This window comes from Oryzias latipes, chromosome 8 (genome assembly GCF_053564925.1).
Source record: "Oryzias latipes strain Hd-rR chromosome 8, Olatipes_Hd-rR_3.1".
NCBI classification, from domain to species: domain Eukaryota; kingdom Metazoa; phylum Chordata; class Actinopteri; order Beloniformes; family Adrianichthyidae; genus Oryzias; species Oryzias latipes.
In genome coordinates, this window is record NC_136244.1 from 2,831,454 (window position 1) to 2,850,422 (window position 18,969).

The 18,969-nt window shown below is 41.9% G+C and overlaps 1 protein-coding gene across 1 annotated transcript in view; it reads left to right on the forward strand.

The window, feature by feature from the left end:
* The window catches only part of cpt1a2b (carnitine palmitoyltransferase 1A2b), a 37,305-nt gene that overhangs the window by 11,368 nt on the left and 6,968 nt on the right, over nt 1-18,969 (forward strand). The window contains exons 4-15 of the mRNA XM_004071865.5: nt 1,404-1,581; nt 2,129-2,230; nt 2,318-2,455; nt 3,984-4,061; nt 4,202-4,309; nt 4,382-4,469; nt 4,898-5,093; nt 6,891-7,079; nt 8,034-8,139; nt 11,483-11,599; nt 17,131-17,295; nt 17,740-17,868. Of these exons, the coding sequence (XP_004071913.1) occupies nt 1,404-1,581; nt 2,129-2,230; nt 2,318-2,455; nt 3,984-4,061; nt 4,202-4,309; nt 4,382-4,469; nt 4,898-5,093; nt 6,891-7,079; nt 8,034-8,139; nt 11,483-11,599; nt 17,131-17,295; nt 17,740-17,868 (1,594 nt within the window). The remainder of the gene's footprint in view (nt 1-1,403; nt 1,582-2,128; nt 2,231-2,317; nt 2,456-3,983; nt 4,062-4,201; nt 4,310-4,381; nt 4,470-4,897; nt 5,094-6,890; nt 7,080-8,033; nt 8,140-11,482; nt 11,600-17,130; nt 17,296-17,739; nt 17,869-18,969) is intronic.

Below are 18,969 nucleotides of genomic sequence, written 5' to 3' on the forward strand. Positions count from 1 at the left end.
GACAAGTTAAAAAAAAAAAAAAAAAAAAAAAAAAAAAAAAAAAAAAAAAAAAAAAAAAAAAACAGAGCAGAGCAAAGTCTAGTGATCAACACAGTCAATTCAGTAAAGAGGCCAGAACATCACTAAACCAACAGAGGAATGCACGTCTCTCTGGTTATGTAAACACATTCATGGATGAATGAAAGCTTCAGAGTGACAAAAATGATTACATTTTTTCACAATAATGTGGATAAAATTTCTGTTTGTGCTGAACGATTTGAAAGCAGTTTTCTTATTTCTGCTCTGTGTTGATGCTTCAGCCGTTATCAAAATGCCCGTTTTTATAGGCTACATTTCGAGTCCACAGGAGCTTTTTTTAATAAATGTTTGCTTTGGGCTGGTTCTACCACAGTGGCAGATCCACCTTAACACACACCTTAGACAGGTCCAAATAAATCCAGTTAAATTCTCACCACTTGAAGCCGATGAGTCAGTCTGGAGTCACGTGTGGGCGGCGTTTCAGCGTTTGAACCATCCCTTATTTTCCAATTGGCCTCTCCTCTAACTGTTTCTAAGGGTTTTAGCTGATTGATTATCCCCCCTCTTTATTATTTTCTAATAACTTCAGAGGACAGGACAAACATGCGTACCATCAGCAGATAAACACACCCCCCAAAGACGGCAGCGACCAATGCAGAGTCTCCCAGCGCTGCTTGTCAGGACGGTGGCATGTTAGCAAGTCTACTCACCAGTGGAGAAGGTGGATCCTGGATCCAGTTTGTCATGAACCTCTGCAGAGACAGTGACCGTCATCACAGCCAGGAGTGCTCAGGCGGGCCAGCATGTGTGAAGAATGCAGCACTGTGTGCCCCGGGGACCGGGGCTGGAACCCCCGCTTACGGCGCCATTCATGCTTTTTTCGGTTCGAGTCCCGGCTGGGGGACCTGAGACAGAACACCAATGGGGGGGCCTTTCTATGTGGAGTTTGCATGTTGTCAGGTTTTTTCCCGGGGACTCTGGCATCCTCCCACCGTCCAAAAACATGCTTCCTAGGTTAATCGGTGACTCTAAATTGTCCCTTGGTGTGAATGCGAGTGTGCATGGGTGCGTAACTGTGAGCCTTTGACTGTCCAGGATGTCCCCAGCCTTCGCCCAGGAGGGGCCCGGATAGCCTCTGGAAGCACCGCTGGCTGGATGGATGGATTTTTCTCTCTACTGTCAGCAAACTGTAGCTCATACAATAATTATTGCCATATCCCTTTGTTAGCTTTGCAATTCCCCTAAAGTCAAGGAAGGAAGGCCTGTGAGAAATGTTATTTTCTGACACATTTATGTGTGTGAAGTTGTTGTTTTCTATGATGAATAGCCTCACCTTGCCTGTAGTTCCATACTGAGGTGGGTTCTGGTCCTTTCTGCTTGTGCAGTCTCCACGTGTCCCTGAGCGCCCAGGGTCAAACCATGGTGTCGGCGCTGGTCTTCAGCACCCTGCTGTGGCTCTCCCTCATCCTGGCCCTGAGGTTCTGCCTGAAGCTGCTGCTCTCTTACCATCAGTGGATGTTCGAACAGCACGGCAGAGTGTCCAACACCACTAAAGTCTGGGTGGTGAGCCTGGTTCTGTATGCACCACACTACACAGAACGTCGGCTTCACCGACTGGACTAAAGTTATGATGAAAGGAAGTTCCAACAGGAAATATTTATAGTTAACTTAAATGTAAAAGTGTTTTTTACTGTAAAATACTGTATAGATTCATTACATCCATTGGTTTGTTCCTTCTAGATGACATCTTCTACTGTTTCAGCCATAAAATACTTCTGTTGCCTCAAGGTTTTCTAAATTTATAAATATAATTACAATTTTGATCACTTTAAACACCTTTTTATGGCAAAACAGTTTCAGCATAAAACTCAGGTGTTTGTTACAGGACCTCCATGGTTTTTGGCCCAGTAAAGCAGGACTAGCCTGTGAGGACTTTGCTAAAGTTCTGCTCTTTTGCTCCTCGCAGTTTTTTATTCATCTTTTCGATTCTCTGAACGCGAAGCAGCTTTCCGCCTTTGAAGATGCTTGTCCTTTCCCTGCCACAGAAGAAGGTTCTCCACGTCTGCAGGATCAAGCTGGTCTTTACTGTTGGGATGTTTGTCGTCCTCAGACTCTGCTGCGGCTGCTCTCTGGAAGGAAGCCTCTGCTGTACAGCTACCAGACCTCTCTGCCTCACCTCCCAGTTCCTGCAGTCAGAGACACGCTGACCAGGGTCAGACGCTTCCAAAGCTCCCACACGGCTTCTTCACCTTATGCCTAAACTGTTCACAAAATGGATAGTTTTTTTTGTCTCCCTCAGTACTTGGAGTCAGTGCGCCCCCTGCTGACTGACCCTGAGTATAAGCGGATGACGGACTTGGCCAATGAGTTTGAGTCCAGCCTCGGCAACCGTCTCCAGCGCTACCTGAAACTAAAAGCTCTGTGGGCCACCAACTATGTAGGAGCAATAATTCACTCACAACTTCAGTGTGTGTCCGCTTTTTCATCGCATTTGTGTTTGTACACGTGCTTTGAATCCTTTCAGGGTTTTTGTTTTTAAGCCTGTGAACATTTGAGTGTGAGATTAAATTCAATTTGGATTAATTAAACTAAACAAAATAGTACTTTTTTTTGTTGTAGTTAAAAAATAGGCAACATTTCTCTTTTTTTAAAGACTTTCTCCCATGAAAATGATGTTTTTGGTGTTTTGAACATTTTTCTGATGATGGGAATCAACAATAAAAAAAAATTAAGAAAAGCGAAGAAAAAATCCCATGTGCTGTATTTTACAAAGTAAAAGTAATGCTGATCGCTGTTTACGGGTCAAATTTGCAATCTGCTGCTTCTTTTGACGCACGTCTAACGTTTGTCTAAGAATGTGTTGATAAACTAGGAGCTCCTGTCGTGTGTGGGAGGAGCTACCGTCCAGGTTTTAGCCTCATCGCTACATGGAAGCATTGACTGTAAATCTCAGTCAAAATGTACGGAAGACAAGGATGCTAAGATCAGGTTTATTCATTTTGAAGAGCTTTATGAAAGGATTGGTCTTCTCATCTCCACATTCATGACATCTTTCAGCCTTTTTTTGTTTTTCTTTAGGAGCGGCATCTGAATAACGGGAAGTCTGAGGAAGGGAAAAATAAAAACAAAGAAGGATAATGTGTCGACGCAAATAAGAAAAACGTAAAGTTCAGGAGGAGAAAAGTCTGATCTTAATTGTTTTGGACTTCTTCTGCATTGCTGTCAGTAGCAAATACTGATGCACACACCTACAGCGCCCTCTAGTCAGTAGGAAACAACTGCTAAAGGGCATCAGTGGAGCCAAAATATGTTTGAAAAAAATCTCAAATGAGTTGCTCCTGAGAGTAAGAAAAAAAAAAGCGTATGCTTCAGGGAAATACGGAATTTCTTTATTCAAATAGTTTTGAATCAGAAGTGAATGAAAAATGGTGTTTAAAAAATAATCTATTTGTTATGTAGTATATACGCTGGGCGGGCTACAAGCTCCCTCCTCTGAGCTCTCATTAACAGAGAGGGGAAGGGGGGCGGGGTTGCTCATAGACATTAGTCCCTAAACTGTGTCCTCGAAAACGACACGGGTGTTTGGATTTTTGCTAAAAAACCGGCATCATCAGAATTGAGACATGACTGGGAACGCTTTGAAAATCGATCAAAAGATGATCAGAGTGGGACTTTTAACATTTTTCTGTCAGCTTATTTAACATTTTTATTTGTTTCCGCCTGATACTTTCTGTAAATCGGTATAAAGAAATATTTATTTAGTGAGTTGGTAGGCGTGGTTAAGAAAGGGAAGATGGAAATATCCCAACGGAGGCTTGACTTTTACTTTGAAAGTGTTTAGTTCTGGTGTTCTGGGTTTTTCTTGAAAGTTGTGATGCTTTTCAGTGTTTTTCTAATCTTGCAGATTTTTTTTAGGGGATCTGGGTTTGAAATAACCCAGAATAAAAAGCTTCTCCTTTGTTTAGGTCAGTGACTGGTGGGAGGAATACATCTACCTCAGGGGCCGGGGCCCAATAATGGTCAACAGTAACTACTATGGGATGGTAACCAGCTTTAACTGCTGCTCATACTTTTGCTGTGATACTTTTCCAAAAACCGTCAGCATTCAGAACAAAGATAAGGCTTTTTCCGGCGTCATTTTTTCCTAAAACCGTTTTAAACCTGACGTGTTCTTTCCTGTCAGGACTTCCTGTACGTGACTCCGACCTCAGTGCAGGCGGCCAGGGCGGGCAACACCATCACCGCTCTGCTGCTCTACCGCAGGATGGTGAACAGGGAGGAGCTCACGCCGGTGAGGCTTCATGAGGCATTTCCACACCTCTGTGCCAGTTCAGGCAGTGACGCACGCGTTTGTGTTCACCAGAGTCGCGTCCCGGGCACCGTCATCCCTCTGTGTGCAGCTCAGTGCGAGAGGATGTTCAACACCACGCGCACCCCCGGAGTGGAGACCGGTAACCGCATGCAGGCCGTGGACTTTTTCCCGCTCAGCTCGTCTCTATAGAGTCCAAACAAACAAACGTGTAGCCAGGTTTGAAACGCCTAAGCAGAAGGTGGATTAACATTTAGGAACATCAGAAAGAGAAAAGAGGCTTTCAGTGTTTGGATTACACAGTTTGATGAGATCTTATTTTATTTTCTGACATACTTGAAAGAGTCTGTGTTTCCCCACATAGATGATAAAATGAATGCTGGTTATTATACAGATAATCAGGAGTAGAAACACACACAGAGCTGTCTCTGTGCCGTCACTCGGGTGTCTTGTCTGTCACACATTCATAGTCTTAGTTTGACTGCTGTAAATGCATTCAGATGAGAGTTTGGCTGACAAAAACCAACCTTTGGTCCTGGAGGAGTGACCAAGCTCTGCTGCTCTTCACAGACGTGCTGCAGCACTGGCAGGACAGCGAGTTCGTGGCCGTGTACAGCAGAGGGCGCTATTACCGCTTGTGGGTGTACAGAGCCGGCCGGCTGCTGTCTGCCAGAGAAATCGAACACCAGATCCAGTGGATCCTGGATGACCCTTCCCCCCCGCTCCCTGGAGAGGAGAAACTGGGAGCCCTCACTGCTGGAGACAGGTAACGCCTATCCCGCCGTTTCTGTCCTGCGGCCGCCATCCGACCCTCTCCTCTGCACTCTTCTCACTGACGGCAGCGTTCGAAATAAGCGGTTATCCTGTTGTTTCACGGAGGACAACCAAAAATGAACCTGATGGTTGTCTGTGTGACGACCTGGTCTTTTATTCAACATTTTGGTATTTTTCGACTATTTTTCAAAGTTTTTGGGAAACCGACGTCCGACTTTTTTAAGATAAAACAGAATGTACGCGAACGATGTCACGTGACTTCCGAACGAACCAAGTCGCCCGAAGACATCGCAAAAAGTCAGCATTGCACCTGTATGTCTTGTTGAAAAGGATATTAGTCTTTACTGCTACTGCAGCACAATGTAAACATGGTATCATTTACAGATGTGTTTATTTAAAATAGATGTTATATCATAACTTTTCATCACATATAAATATTACTTTATATTTGGAATGCTGTACTTGTCCCAGTCCATACAAGTGTTCTAAATTTTAAAAATCCTCATGAGGTTACTGTGTTGGTTAATGTCATCAATTTTCTGATATATTATACGGTAAGATAAAGTATTTTCATTTTAACCGTAACAGTATTTGATTTACATGGCAATACTTTGTGTAACCAGATGCCTCAATATTTAGTAAAATGTTTGTTTTCAATAGTTTTTTAAATGTCCGTCATAAGAGGCAGATGAGATTAGATGTATAGAAGAAATAAAGATGTAAGAACTGACATCTGAGTAGGTTTCATTGCTGTTGAATATTGGTTTGGAAGGACAACCAAAAATTGGGGAGGACAACCAAATATTACTTTTTTTTTCCTTATTTCTGACGCTGTAACGGTCACTTTTTTCATCTGAGGAACCAAACCTAGTCTGAGTGTTGCACGTTTATTTTCAACCGTTTAACTCAGGGGCCCAAAATCTAAAACTCGCTGAAGGTCGCGGGCCGAACAGGATCAACACATTAAAGCTAAACTTTTAAAACTGAACCTTTTTTTTTACTTAAATATGAAAATAGACTGAAAATATTATTCCAGAATAAATAAACTTAAACCTAAAATAACTTATATTTTCCTCCTCATAAAATTATTTCCTCTCAAAAGTTTACAAGTTAGAAATAAAATAGTTAAAAGAAAAACATTGACATGTCTTTACTCTTGTCATTTTATTGAAAAGAAACACTTATTTATTATCATCATATTAGTACAGTATATATTAATATACCAAAAGATCACGTGAAAAAATCATATTAACCTATGAAGCATGATTTTGGACGGTGGGAGGGAGCCGGAGTCTTGGAGAGAACCCACGCATTCCCGGGGGGGATCATGCTAACTCCACATAGAAAGGTCCCCCGTTGACGTTCTGTTTCAGGTCCCCCAGCCGGGACTTGAACTGGGGGGATTCTTTATGTGAGGCAAGAGCGCTAACCGCTGCTCCACCGTGCAGCCATCCTAAAATAGAAACAAGCCTGACTGACTTATCTACAGAAAGGGAATGAAAAGAAACAAGAGGAGGCAGCAACCAGCGTACTCACTTTACATAGCAGAAGATAAGCTACATGGGGGGTACAGGGTATCTTATCTTACCGGTCCACAAACTTCCCACACTCTTCAGCATGAATTTATCACAGAGCTGATAAATGTTTTGTTTTTTTCCAGTTTTCCAGAAGATGGTTTAAGTCTGTTGTGCAGCTGCTTCCTGTCAAGAGATTTCTGTTGTTTCCCAGTCAGACCAGTTGTGAAGTCTTTTTTTTTGTTTGTTTGTTTGTTTGTTTTGTCTCCTCTCAGGGTTCCTTGGGCTCAGATTAGGAAAGAGCACTTCAGCTCTGGGGTCAACAAAAGGTCTCTGGACATCATTGAGAAGGCCGCCTTCTTTGTGACTTTGGACGATGAGGCTCAGGGCATGAAGGGTGATGACCCAACAGGAAACCTGGACCGCTACGCCAAGTCTCTGCTGCACGGAAAATGCTACGACCGGTAAGGAGGGAAAAGCTTACTTGCCATTGGTAGACGGTAAATGCCGTATACTGGATAGCGCTTTTCTACCTTCCTCGAAGGCTCAAGGCGCTTTACAGTCACAGTCCCATTCACACACTGATGCCGGCTCCGCTGCCGAACACTGGCGACAACCTTCCACCGGAGGCAAGGTGGGATTCAGTGTTTTGCCCAAGGACATTTCGAAACAAGGCAGGAATCGAACCTGAAATCTTCTGATTAGAGGTCGGCCGCCCTACCACTGCACCATGGCCGCCCCGACTATATTTGATCTATTTTCAAAGTGTTCCCAGTTGTCTTTTAATTTTGCCAAATTCAAAAGCCTGTGTCGTTTTCTAGGACATAGTTTCTGCAGAGCGGCAAGAGTTCATCAGAAATTCACCTCTGAGTTGTTGGCGGGACTGTTGTTTACACTCTCTCCCCCAGCTTACAGCCCCTCACAACCCCAACCTAACATTAGCGGTCCAACAAAAATGGCGAGCAGCGTCAGAGTTAACCGGCCGCACAGTTCTGATCCAGATTCCAGCTCAGACGAGGAAAACGAAGACGTTCAAGGATCTATTGGTCTGACAGTGCATGATCAAAAAGGGGCGGAGCAGCGAGACTTTGGCCCGCCCACTTCAGCTGCTGCGTCACAAACCTGAGCTTTTCAAACCGCTCCTGATCCATCGCGATTCAAATAAAGAAACACTCAGAAACTCAGTTTTCATCTTAAATTCTTAATTCCCATCAACATGAAAATGCCACAAAAACATGTTGAAAACTCCAGAAAACAGGATCTTCATTGGAGTGGGTGTTCAGGGTTCTCTGCTGGTAACATCTATAAACAGCCTGCATTGTTTTTATCTCATACATGATCTGCAACGCAAGTTGAGGGCCGTGTTTTAGCACATGTTGTTGCTAACAAAAACGTTTTTTTCATATTTTTTCATCCAGGTGGTTTGATAAATCCTTTTCCATCGTGATCTACAAGAACGGGAAGAGCGGCCTGAACGCTGAGCACTCGTGGGCGGACGCTCCGACCGTGGCTCATCTCTGGGAGGTAAGAGTGTCTCCTACGCTCTCCTTCTCGTTTCTGTGGACGTGGAGCAGAATGTAGGAATAGAAAATCTATTTAAAGCTCCATTTCCTCAAGGATGAAGAGCTTCTGCTCAAAGAAAGGGGGAGTTCGAGCTCCAGTCTGGACTCCTCATCCTATCCTGAGCTCATCAAGATTATATTGGAGCAAATGTTGACCAATTATTACCTAAACCAGAAAGATGAATTGAATTGGAATACATGAACCAACAATGAACTAACCAAAAGGTTACCCGACTTTAGTGTGAGCTTTCATAATAGTCTGAACATATCATCGTCATGCTCCAACATCCAGGTCACCAACCTGTGAGTGATCTGAAGCCCCCCCCCACGTATTTATAAAGGACTTGAAGTACTTTACTGAATAAAACCTTTTGCAATGTAGGGCCTAAACCTCCATTTTTGTCTACTTTCAAATTTCCAGTTTAACAGACGACTTGCTTGTTTACGTGGAATCTTTTAAATCAGCACAACCTCACCATTCAGCACCAACTCTAGTCGTTTAGCCGTTTCTCGATGTTGTGTTCACATACGAGACATAAAATCATGCGACGAAAGACAATGCAGGCAGGAAAATATTAAATTTTGCCGTGCAAACCCAAAAAGGTTTAGCAAACCACTTTTAAGACACAGAATGAAAGTTTGAGTTACTTTAAAAAAAAAACTTATTTCAACAAACTTTTTAACATGTTTTTGAATGAAAATTTAAGGAAAAATTCCATGAGAAATCTAGATTCGTGTCATTTCCGCACTATAGGCGCATCAGATTTTATGGAGCAGCATCAATGAATGGACAGTTTCTGAATTCATGTCGTATATAAGGCTCACTGTAACAACACTCAAACTGCCCTCTGATTGGCTTCTCATTTGTAACCGTCAAGCTGCACGCTGGTCCGGTGCGCTTTTCGTGTGATACATGTTGTGTAAGTGTTTGCTTAAAATGCTGTGCGTGAACAGTTTCTCTCTGCTGGCTCACCGTGTGGTCTATCCTTCTTTATCCTACGCGTGGGAAAAAAACATCAACTGATCAAACTCCTCAGATCTTAGCGTTTTTCACCTGCAGGAAGGTCGTACCCACCTACAAGGGCAAATGGCAACAAGAACATGTAGAATCACAGATATAACTGATTTAATGAAAAGCGTCATTCTGTATAAAACACTAAGTATGAAAGGTAATTTAAATTTCAAATAAAAATTAGTGCAAAAAAGTTCATAGTGTCTGTATTTTTAACTGACTTCTGGGTTCCTTTGTTATCAGACAGACATGGGTTGTGTTTTCACATTCCTGACAAATGTCGTCGAAAGACGACATTTGTCAGGAATGTCTCAGATTATTCAGGGGAAAAACATACTGCATTGAAAAAGAAATGCTTAAAATAGCACACTTTTCCTTTTAAGATGGTCACAAATGAGTTTAGCTCTTTTTCTTTCAAAACTTTCCACATCCTTCAGCGTAAGACTCGTCCCAACTGCCACTTCTGAAGCTTGAACAACAGTCAAACACTTATCTCCATCTGAATGTGGCATTTTAGAATGAACAGCTGCGTACTTTCTATTGTGTGGTTCATGTTTTTTTTTTTTTGCAAGTTCCCCAAACTCCCACAAAGAAAAATATTCTGTAGAGTTTAAAAAATTCCACATAGTTGGGATTTTTCCCACACTGTTGTTTAAAGCGTCTAGCTCTTTTTACAACTCTTACATTGCTTTGCAGCCTTTGTGTTGTCTGCTGTGATGCTCCTTTTTTCCTTAAAGTAAAACAGACTGTGTCCAGTATCAATAGAATCAATTTATTTCATCTAGAAACAATTTGATAATGTATAGGTCAATGCAATTTGATTAACAACAACAGACAGATTGATCTGGTTGCATTGTAGGAACATAAATTGATTAATTGATTACTTTTTTTTACCCTTACTTACTTTTATTTATTTATTTTATTTATTTTAGCTTATTTTTTGCCTCAGATTTGTCTTAATGTAAATATTTCATTTGTCTGTGTTGAGAGACAAAATTAGAAAAAAAAATCCAGAAAATCACATTCCTCCTCTAGAGCAGTGGTGTTTTGGAGTTGTTGCTGGGCAACACAGACTTTCAACTCCCTCAAACGATTTTCTATGGGGTTGAGATGTAAAGACTGGCTCGGCCACGCCAGGACCTTGACATGCTTCTTATGAAGCCACTCCTTTGTTACCTGGGCAGTGTGTTTTGGATCATTGTCATGCTGAAAGACCCAGCCATGTTTCTTTTTCAATGCCCTTGTCGATGAAAGGAGGTTTTCGTTCAAAACCTGACCATACATGGTCCATTCATTCCTTCCTTTGCACAAATTAGGCGTCCTAGTCCCTTTGATGAAAAACAGCCCCAAAGCATGATGTTTCCACCCCCATGCTTCACAGTAGGTGGTATGGTGTTCTTTGGATGCTACTCTGCATTCTTTCTCCTCCTAACTGAACGAGTAGAGTTCTTTCCAAAAAGTTCCATTTTTGTTTCATCTGACCATATGACATTCTCCCTATCCTCTTCTGGATCATCCAAATGCTCTCTAGCAAACTTTAGACGGGCCTGCACATGTACTGGCATTGGCTGGCAGACACATCTGGCCCTGCAGGGTTTGAGTCCCTGGTGGGTCCCTGCTAGATCCCCCCGTGTGGTTCTGGGATTTTTGATCACTGTTCTTGTGATCATTTTGACCCCCCCGGGGTGAGATCTTGGGGGAAGCCCCAGATAGAGGGAGATTATCGGTGGTCTTGTACGTCTTTCATTTCCTAATAATTGATTTCTTCACACCAAGCTGCTCACCTGTTGCAGATTCAGTCTTTCCAGCCTGGTGCAGGTCAATAATTGGGTTTCTGGTGTCCTCAGACAGCTCTTTGGTGTTGACCATAGTGGAGTTTGCAGTGTGACTGTTTGAGGTTGTGGACAGGAGTCTTTGATATAGATAACCAGTTCTAACAGGTGTCATTGATACAGGTAACCAGTGGAGGACAGATGATCCTCTACAGAAGAAGTTACAGGTCTGTGAGAGACAGATATCTAGCTTGTTTGTAGGTGAAAAAGTACTTATTTTCCACCATAATTTACAAATAAATTCTTTAAAAAGCAGGCAAAGGGATTTTCTGGATTTTTATTTTTTATTTTTATTTTTTTTTTAGTTGAGGTTTACATATGATGAAAATGACAGGCCCCTCATATCTTTTAAGTGGGAGAACTGACTAAAAACAGTACAAGTCTAATATAGAGTTTAGAGGAGAAGGCAGAAGGTCTCTGTGGTCGTGTCTTTGACCTCCTCTGTCTGTCTGTCTGTGCAGTACACTCTGGCCACCGACGCCTTCCAGCTGGGCTACACGGAGGACGGACACTGCAAAGGAGAGGTGGACCGCTCGCTGCCGCCCCCCCACAGGCTGAGCTGGGAGATTCCATCAGAGGTATTAAACGCAACGCAGCGACGACGGGGAGTTTCCCAAAAGATTAACTGCTTCTCAGATACAGGAGCAGAAATGAAATCTCCCTAAAGGATCTGTGTTTTTCTGAGTTGAGCTGCTCAGGAAGGAAGACTTGAATACTTCTCCTTTTTTTCCAGCAGGAAATGAAATGCTGACCGTTTTGATTTGATTTAAAATGGTTTATTTAAAGCAATCAAATAAAAAAAACACACAAACATTACAATCATCAGTTATACATTCATGCAATGACTTATCAGACTTAGGATATTTAGACAGAAAATTAAATATTGATTGAAAAGGAGTGGAAGGAAGTGAATTTATATAATCCCACCCCTGTTCTACCGTAACTATTTTATTACATGAATTATCTTTATGCGGTTCATGACTTTTATCAGACAGAATTAGGAATCCGTAGGTATCAATAAAGCACATGACAAAGATGAATTACTTAATTATTATGTAAAATATAGACATAGTTATTTTAGAAATCAACATGGCAAATGCCGATCAGTTATCTAAAATATACGCAGATTATGTTAATTAGAAAAATCATGTAAAAAATTAAAAAAATAATACTATATCAGTAAAATAGACGTGACACTGTTTCAAAAATCTTCATAACAAAAGTTGATAGAGAGGTGGGTGGTTGGTGGATGACCACCATGTCCCAACAAGGCTGCAACGTCAGCAATGAGGTGGCGGAGCCATGGTTTGGGCCACAATCGTGGGGAATAAGCTTGTCTGCCCCCTTAGGGTCCCCAAAGGCGTGAAAATTACCTCTAAAAAGTGGGTGGAGTTTTTGACCGAAGAATCGTGCTTTCCATAACAAAATCATCTACATGCATGACAATACATCATCTCATACAGCAAGGACTACCTATGCATTAGGGGTGTTAGATAAAAATCGATTCGGAAATATGTCGTGATTTCCACTTCCCCCTCCAACCGCTAGTTGGCAGCAGAGCACATGGAGCCTCTTTGAGCAGCACCACACCACATAAAACAGGGAAACCTCAGCTAGAGGCAGCTTTTTTCATTGTTATAAGACATGAACTACTTAGTTTTTACTTGGGATGAGTACCAAACCGAAACTCTGAGCCATGATGCTGCCAGCAACATATAAAAATGCGGATTGCGGTGCTTTTTAGCGGCTCAGATAAGAACGAGTGAAGCACTGCAGCTTCACAGCGGCCAATGGACTTAGCATTGGCTAAAATACTATCGGCAAAGCGGGCCAAAGTTCTGCAGAACCTAATCCATCAGAACAATGTGTACAACGCTCTGAAAAAAGGGCAACGTTGTGGCGATGACCGTTACTATTTGACCTCCGTGTGTGTGAGGGCGCAGCTGCAGTGCAGACTGATGTTTAAAGAAAGCATCTTTGCCACATTAAAGCGTCTCCTCCACCCTGTCATGCTGCTGCGTCGTCATAACACTTTATTGTTTCTGGAAAGAATTAGTGTTTTTTTTCACACCTTAACCTTTGAAGAACCATTCAGGCTCCCTTCTTCATGCTCCGTTTGAAAGTACTGGAGAAGCTACAGTTTGCAATATTGGAAATAAACAGCACTTTGTTTCCTCAATCATTCATGTTTTTCTTACACTGAAATATATTTTGTGGAAATCAGACAACGCTGACTCTTGCCTTTCTACATTTGAAGTTACCAACATAGAAGCACTACAAATTTGCCTGAGTTGATGCCAAAGATCTCCATGTGGGTCTGATCTGACCACAGCATCTTCTCCCCATCTCTCTCCAAATCATGAAAGTTTTCATTGACAAACTTCATGCGGGCCTGTCCATGTGTCTTCCTAAGCAGGTAGACTTTGTGAGCTCTGCAAGATGCTGAACTGTAAAGTAATACCAGTGGTTTTCTTGGTGACTGTGGTTCAGTTGCTTTGAGCTCATCAACTAACTCCTGCCGTGTTGTTTTAGGCCGATTTCTCAATGATCTCATGATCACAGAAACCCCACCAGGTCAGATCTGGTTTGGAGCCGCAGACCTAAAGGTGGATCAATGGTCAGCTTCTTGCTGGTGGTTTTGCAGTCCATTCTGGTCTGGTGCAGGTCTTCAATCTTCTCCCTTAAAGCCACTGAAAGCTCTTTAGTCTTTCCCATGTTGTTTGGAGTCTGACTGATTCTGTGGACAGGTGTCTTTTCTACAGATGATCAGTTCAAACAGGTGTCTTCAGGTCAGCTGACAGGTTGATTAAGAGAGTCTAACTGGTCTGTGCGAACCAGAACTCTTTAAGGTTTTTAGGTGTTCAAATAATAATAATAGTGGATTAGATTTATCTGCGCTTTTTCTTGGCACTCAAAGTGCTTACAATGTCTCCATTAATCATTCACTCCTCACTCAGACTAGGTGATGGTAACTACTGATGGAGCCTCAGCTGCCCTGGGGCAGACTGACAGAGGCGTGGCTGTCAGTTTGCCCCTACGGCCCCTCTGACCATCATTAGGTCATTCAAACACATTCACATTCATTTTCTTTCTTATACTGAAATATATTTAGTTGTGGAAATCTGACAACATTGACTCTTACCTTTCTACATCTTAAGTTATCCAAATAGAAGCACTACAAATTTGCCCGAGTAAAAGCAGCTTATGTATGAGACACAGTTGAAGTGCTGAACATTTTATTACAATGGAAGACGTATTGGCCACTGTGGACCCAAAAGTACATGAACTTACGGTGTGGCCCCCATCCTCCCCTGACCTCGACCACATTAAGAACCTTTAGGGCATCCTCAAGCCAAATATCTCTGAGGGTGGGGGGCAGTTCCCATCCAAACTTCAGCCCTGGGAGCCTATTCTCATGTCCTGCAAAGAAATTCAAACAGAAACTCTCCAAAAACTCACAAGTTCACTGGATGCAAGAGTTGTGAAGCTGCTCCAAAATGAGGGTTCCTGTGTTAGAAAAGGAACTCGACCTATGAAGATGTTTTTGATTGGAAAAGCTTTGGATTTCAGTCAATATGACCTCCTAAAGCAGCAAATTCAAGAAATGACCCTTTTCTGTTCTTTAGAATGGATCAGTGTTGTGGAACTCTGTTGTGTGGAATAACGGTGACTATGAAGGTTTTTATTGTTGGAAAAAATGTTATCTTTTGGAGGTTTGTTTAATAACTTTTAATATTGACTCTAATGGTTTGTAACTATAAAATGATGCTGACAGGCATTTGCATTGATTATTTAGAAAAATCAAATAATATATCATATAATAATCACGTAATAATTTGAAACGTGCTGTAAACATTTTTACAGCCATGAAGGCAGCTTTAAATACAGAATTCAGTATTTTGTGGTCCTTCAGTATACATGAGTTTTTGGGTATTGGCTTGTATAAAAAGGGGGGAAAAAGTATTTTATTTATGAGTAAAAATGAGCAAAGGCTCTTCTTCTACATAAAATAATAAATATCTAAAAAAAGTAGATGGAACAAAAGCGAAAAGTAAATCTTAAACATCACATCTACTGGAAAGTTGAAGCATTTTTTTAAAGATAAAAGTTTAGACTTGAACTCAACTGAGTTTAGAATTGGAAAAAGTCCGCTGCAGTGCCAAAATAAGCATGAATGAAATCATTTTTGGTTCATATATTGTGGGAGGAACTGAAAGTCCCTAAAATAACCAACCATTGATTGCAATCAAACCAAAAAAGGGAAATGTATTTCATCCTGGCTGCGTTATTCCCCTAAGTCTACCGCCGTGTACGTGCACACGAACGTGCACGCGATGATGAGCTTGTAGGCTGTTATATATATATATATATATATATATATATATATATATATATATATATATATATATATATATATATATATATATATATATATATATATATATATATATATATATATATATGTGGGTTCCTCTGATGTTATCGTTCTGTGGTGGATCGTTGTTTGTGGTTGTCTGCACGTGGGAGAAACTTTCAGTTTATTATTAAGCTGAATGAGTTGCAAAGCCCGGTTGCTTTGAGAGGGTTGCGTCAGGAAGGGCATCCGGCGTAAAACATTGCCAAGTTTACCATGCGACTCGTTCGCTGTGGCGACCCCTGATGGGAAAAGCCGAAAGAGAAACAACATTAAGCTGAATGAGTTTGAGCTATGGCTGAGTTACAAAGTCTCCATCCTCCTTTGTGTTTAACACAGCATTCTTTATTTTAGTGGTTTATGAAGGGGCGTGTACAGTCAGCGCCTGCACACGAGGGTTTGACAAACATTTCTCTAGGAAGCAGGTTCAGTTAATTAAAAAAAATAAAATTAGAGGACCTTTTTAATTATTGACTCCATCTAAATAACAAAATATCATAAAGTTCAGGAGGGCAGTGATCAGACGTTCCTCCATGTTATTCTTGAAGTCCACCCACGGATCACAGCACAGGCCAAAGCTAAGTCCCTGATTGGTTGACGTGTCGCTCACATCTTCCTCACCAAAGTTCAGATATTTACACCCACACGGCGCCACCAGACCACGCCGCGACGTCACGCTGCTTCGATGCTCAAATCGTGCCTCAGGATCTATGATTGTGTCTGCACATTGACTCAACGTTAACCTGGACACCCCTGAAGCTCAAATCGCTTTCAGTGTGAACACAGCATTAGGAGGCAGAGAGGTTCTGTAGTTGAGGAGCAGATTTACCACACATCAGGATGAATTCTTCTTTACAAATGACTTCTAAATCATTCCGATTCGGTGGCTGTTGCTTAGCAACTTTGAGCTTCAGCTCTCTCCAGAAGTTTTCTGTAGGATGGAGATCCAGAGACTGGCTGGACCGCTCCATGACCTTGATCTGCTTCTTCCTCGGTCATTCCTTGGTTGTCTTGGCTGTTCGTTTTGGGTCATTATCCCGTTGGCAGATCCACCCACCACCCATTTGAAGCTCCCGGCTTAAGGAGGGAAGGAGGTTCAGTACATGGCTCCGCCCATCCTCCCATCCCCACGTTGAAGTAGGCCTGTGCAGAAAAACGCCCCAAACCATAATGTTTCCACCTCTATGCTTGACAGTGGGGACAGTGTTCTTGGGGTCATAGGCAGCATTTCTCTTCCTCCAAACATGACGGGTTGAGTTGATGCCAAAGATCTCCATGTGGGTCTGATCTGACCACAGCATCTTCTCCCCATCTTTCTCAAAATCATGAAGGTTTTCATTGACAAACTGCATGCGGGCCTGTCCATGTGTCTTCCTGCCGTGATCTCATGATCACGGAAACCCCACCAGGTCAGATCTGGTTTGGAGCCGCAGACCTAAAGGTGGATCAATGGTCAGCTTCTTGCTGGTGCTTTTGTAGTCCATTCTGGTCTGGTTTATTTTTTGTGATTTTTCTATCTCACTGTTCAAATGACCATTAGGATGACAGACTGTCCGTCTCTTTCTGTCCCAGTACCACATGTCATCAGGAAACTGGCCAACCTGGCTGATGACCAGCAGCTGCAGGGAAAGGCATGGTTTAGTCGCAGTAAAGAGCAGTTTTGGCTCACGTGTGGATGGTTCTTTGTGATTACAGGTCCAGGATCAGATCTTCAGCTCCCTGACTTTAGCAAAAGCTCTTGCAGACGACGTCGACTGCCATGTGTTCCCCTTCAGAGACTTTGGAAAAGGAAAGATCAAGAAACTCCGAGTCAGCCCCGACGCCTTCATACAGATCAGCTTACAGCTGGCGTACTTCAGGGTGAGGAAGACTACCGCCTGTTTGCTTCTGTTCTATTGAGGACTTCAGCCTGTCTCACTGTGTGTAGTGAATGTATTTAAAAAGCTTCTTTCTGAAAATCAAAGAATGACCAAACATTCATTGTTTCCAGCTGAGGATATTAGAAGAAAAATGTTGAAACAAAACAGAAAACTGAAAGTTTCTAAACGATAAGAACCCAGTAGCAAAAATGATCAAGAACCTTTTCTGTCCTTTGAAATGAATAAAGAATTCAAATACATTTGTTTCCAGAAAAAAACACAAGAGAATAAACTGAAAGAGAGAAGAAGTACAGGAGTGTAGGACCATGCAGAGTTGAGGCAGAGATGAAACATTAGGAATGGAGACGGTTAAATTCCTTAAATAACAGTGTTTGGCTCCACTGAGGCAGTGTGATGGTCATAAATCTCTTCCTGCTGGTTTCAGGACCGCGGCAGTTTCTGCCTGACCTACGAAGCGTCCATGACCCGTCTGTTCAGGGAGGGCCGCACGGAGACGGTCCGGTCCTGCTCCAACCAGAGCTGTGCCTTTGTCAAAGCCCTGGAGGGCGGAGAGGTAACGCTGCTCACCCAGGCGGGGCTTTTGATGAAATAATGAAACTTTAACCCAATGTTTGTGTGTGCAGGGAAACTAAACCTCCTTAAAGTTTCTCAACTGTTGGGGACAGGGAGGTTCTCTAGTTAATCATCTCCAGTTTTACTCAGACTGTAAAAGCCATGGACAAATCGAGGCGTGACGTTACCTGTAGAAACCGCTATGTTATGGTTTTCTATGGGTGGCCAAATCTCTCACCATTGCTTCCTGATACGGGCGCCGACGTGTTGAAACCTGTCGACAGGGATTGATCCGAGTCGCTCTGAGTCAGCGTATCTACGGCAACGGCTACAGAATCAGAGCGACTGCAGCAAACAACCCAAACTAATAAATGTCTACATTGATATGAATAATAATTATACTTATACTACAATAGTAAATTTGTAGAGTAATTGTTTTTAATTTGGGGATTTTTAAATAGAGAAATTAAACTCTAAGCTCTTTTTTATTTAATTTTTATGAACAATCTTAAAAATGTTATTTGTAAAAACTCTGATAAACGTCAGTGCGTTTTAGGATCATTTAACAACAAATCCTGGAAATGTTTTCTATAGTTGGCGTTTTAGTTCAAAAGCTGCATTTGACTTTATCTTAACGTTTCACGGTTAGACGGTTCAAAGGAGGCCTGTGTGGTGTTGAAGGTTCTCCACGATTTTTCCATCCTCCAAGTTCAGCTGAATAAACTTCCAGCAGATCGATAACAAGAAGACAGTAAATGAAAACTAAGCAACACCTCGATAAAATTGGAACTACTAGAAAAGGCTCCCTGTCCTAAAAGCTTCCAACAGGCAGTTTTTACAAACTTATTTTTAAGTCTTTAGAGAAAATGTCAAAAAATTCCAAAACTTTAGCCGAAAATAAAATTTTCTATTTCATATTGATTACCTATTTTTATTCAAAGTGTCGACTATATTTAAAACAAATGTATTTTTTCAGAACTTATTTCAGTAAACTAAACTTCAGTCTAATTTTCTTTATCTGCCAAGAAAACTTAATAGCTTTATTTTGAAAATGAGAACCTTCCCCGACACTTTACTTTGAAGAGTCATTTACTTGTGTTGA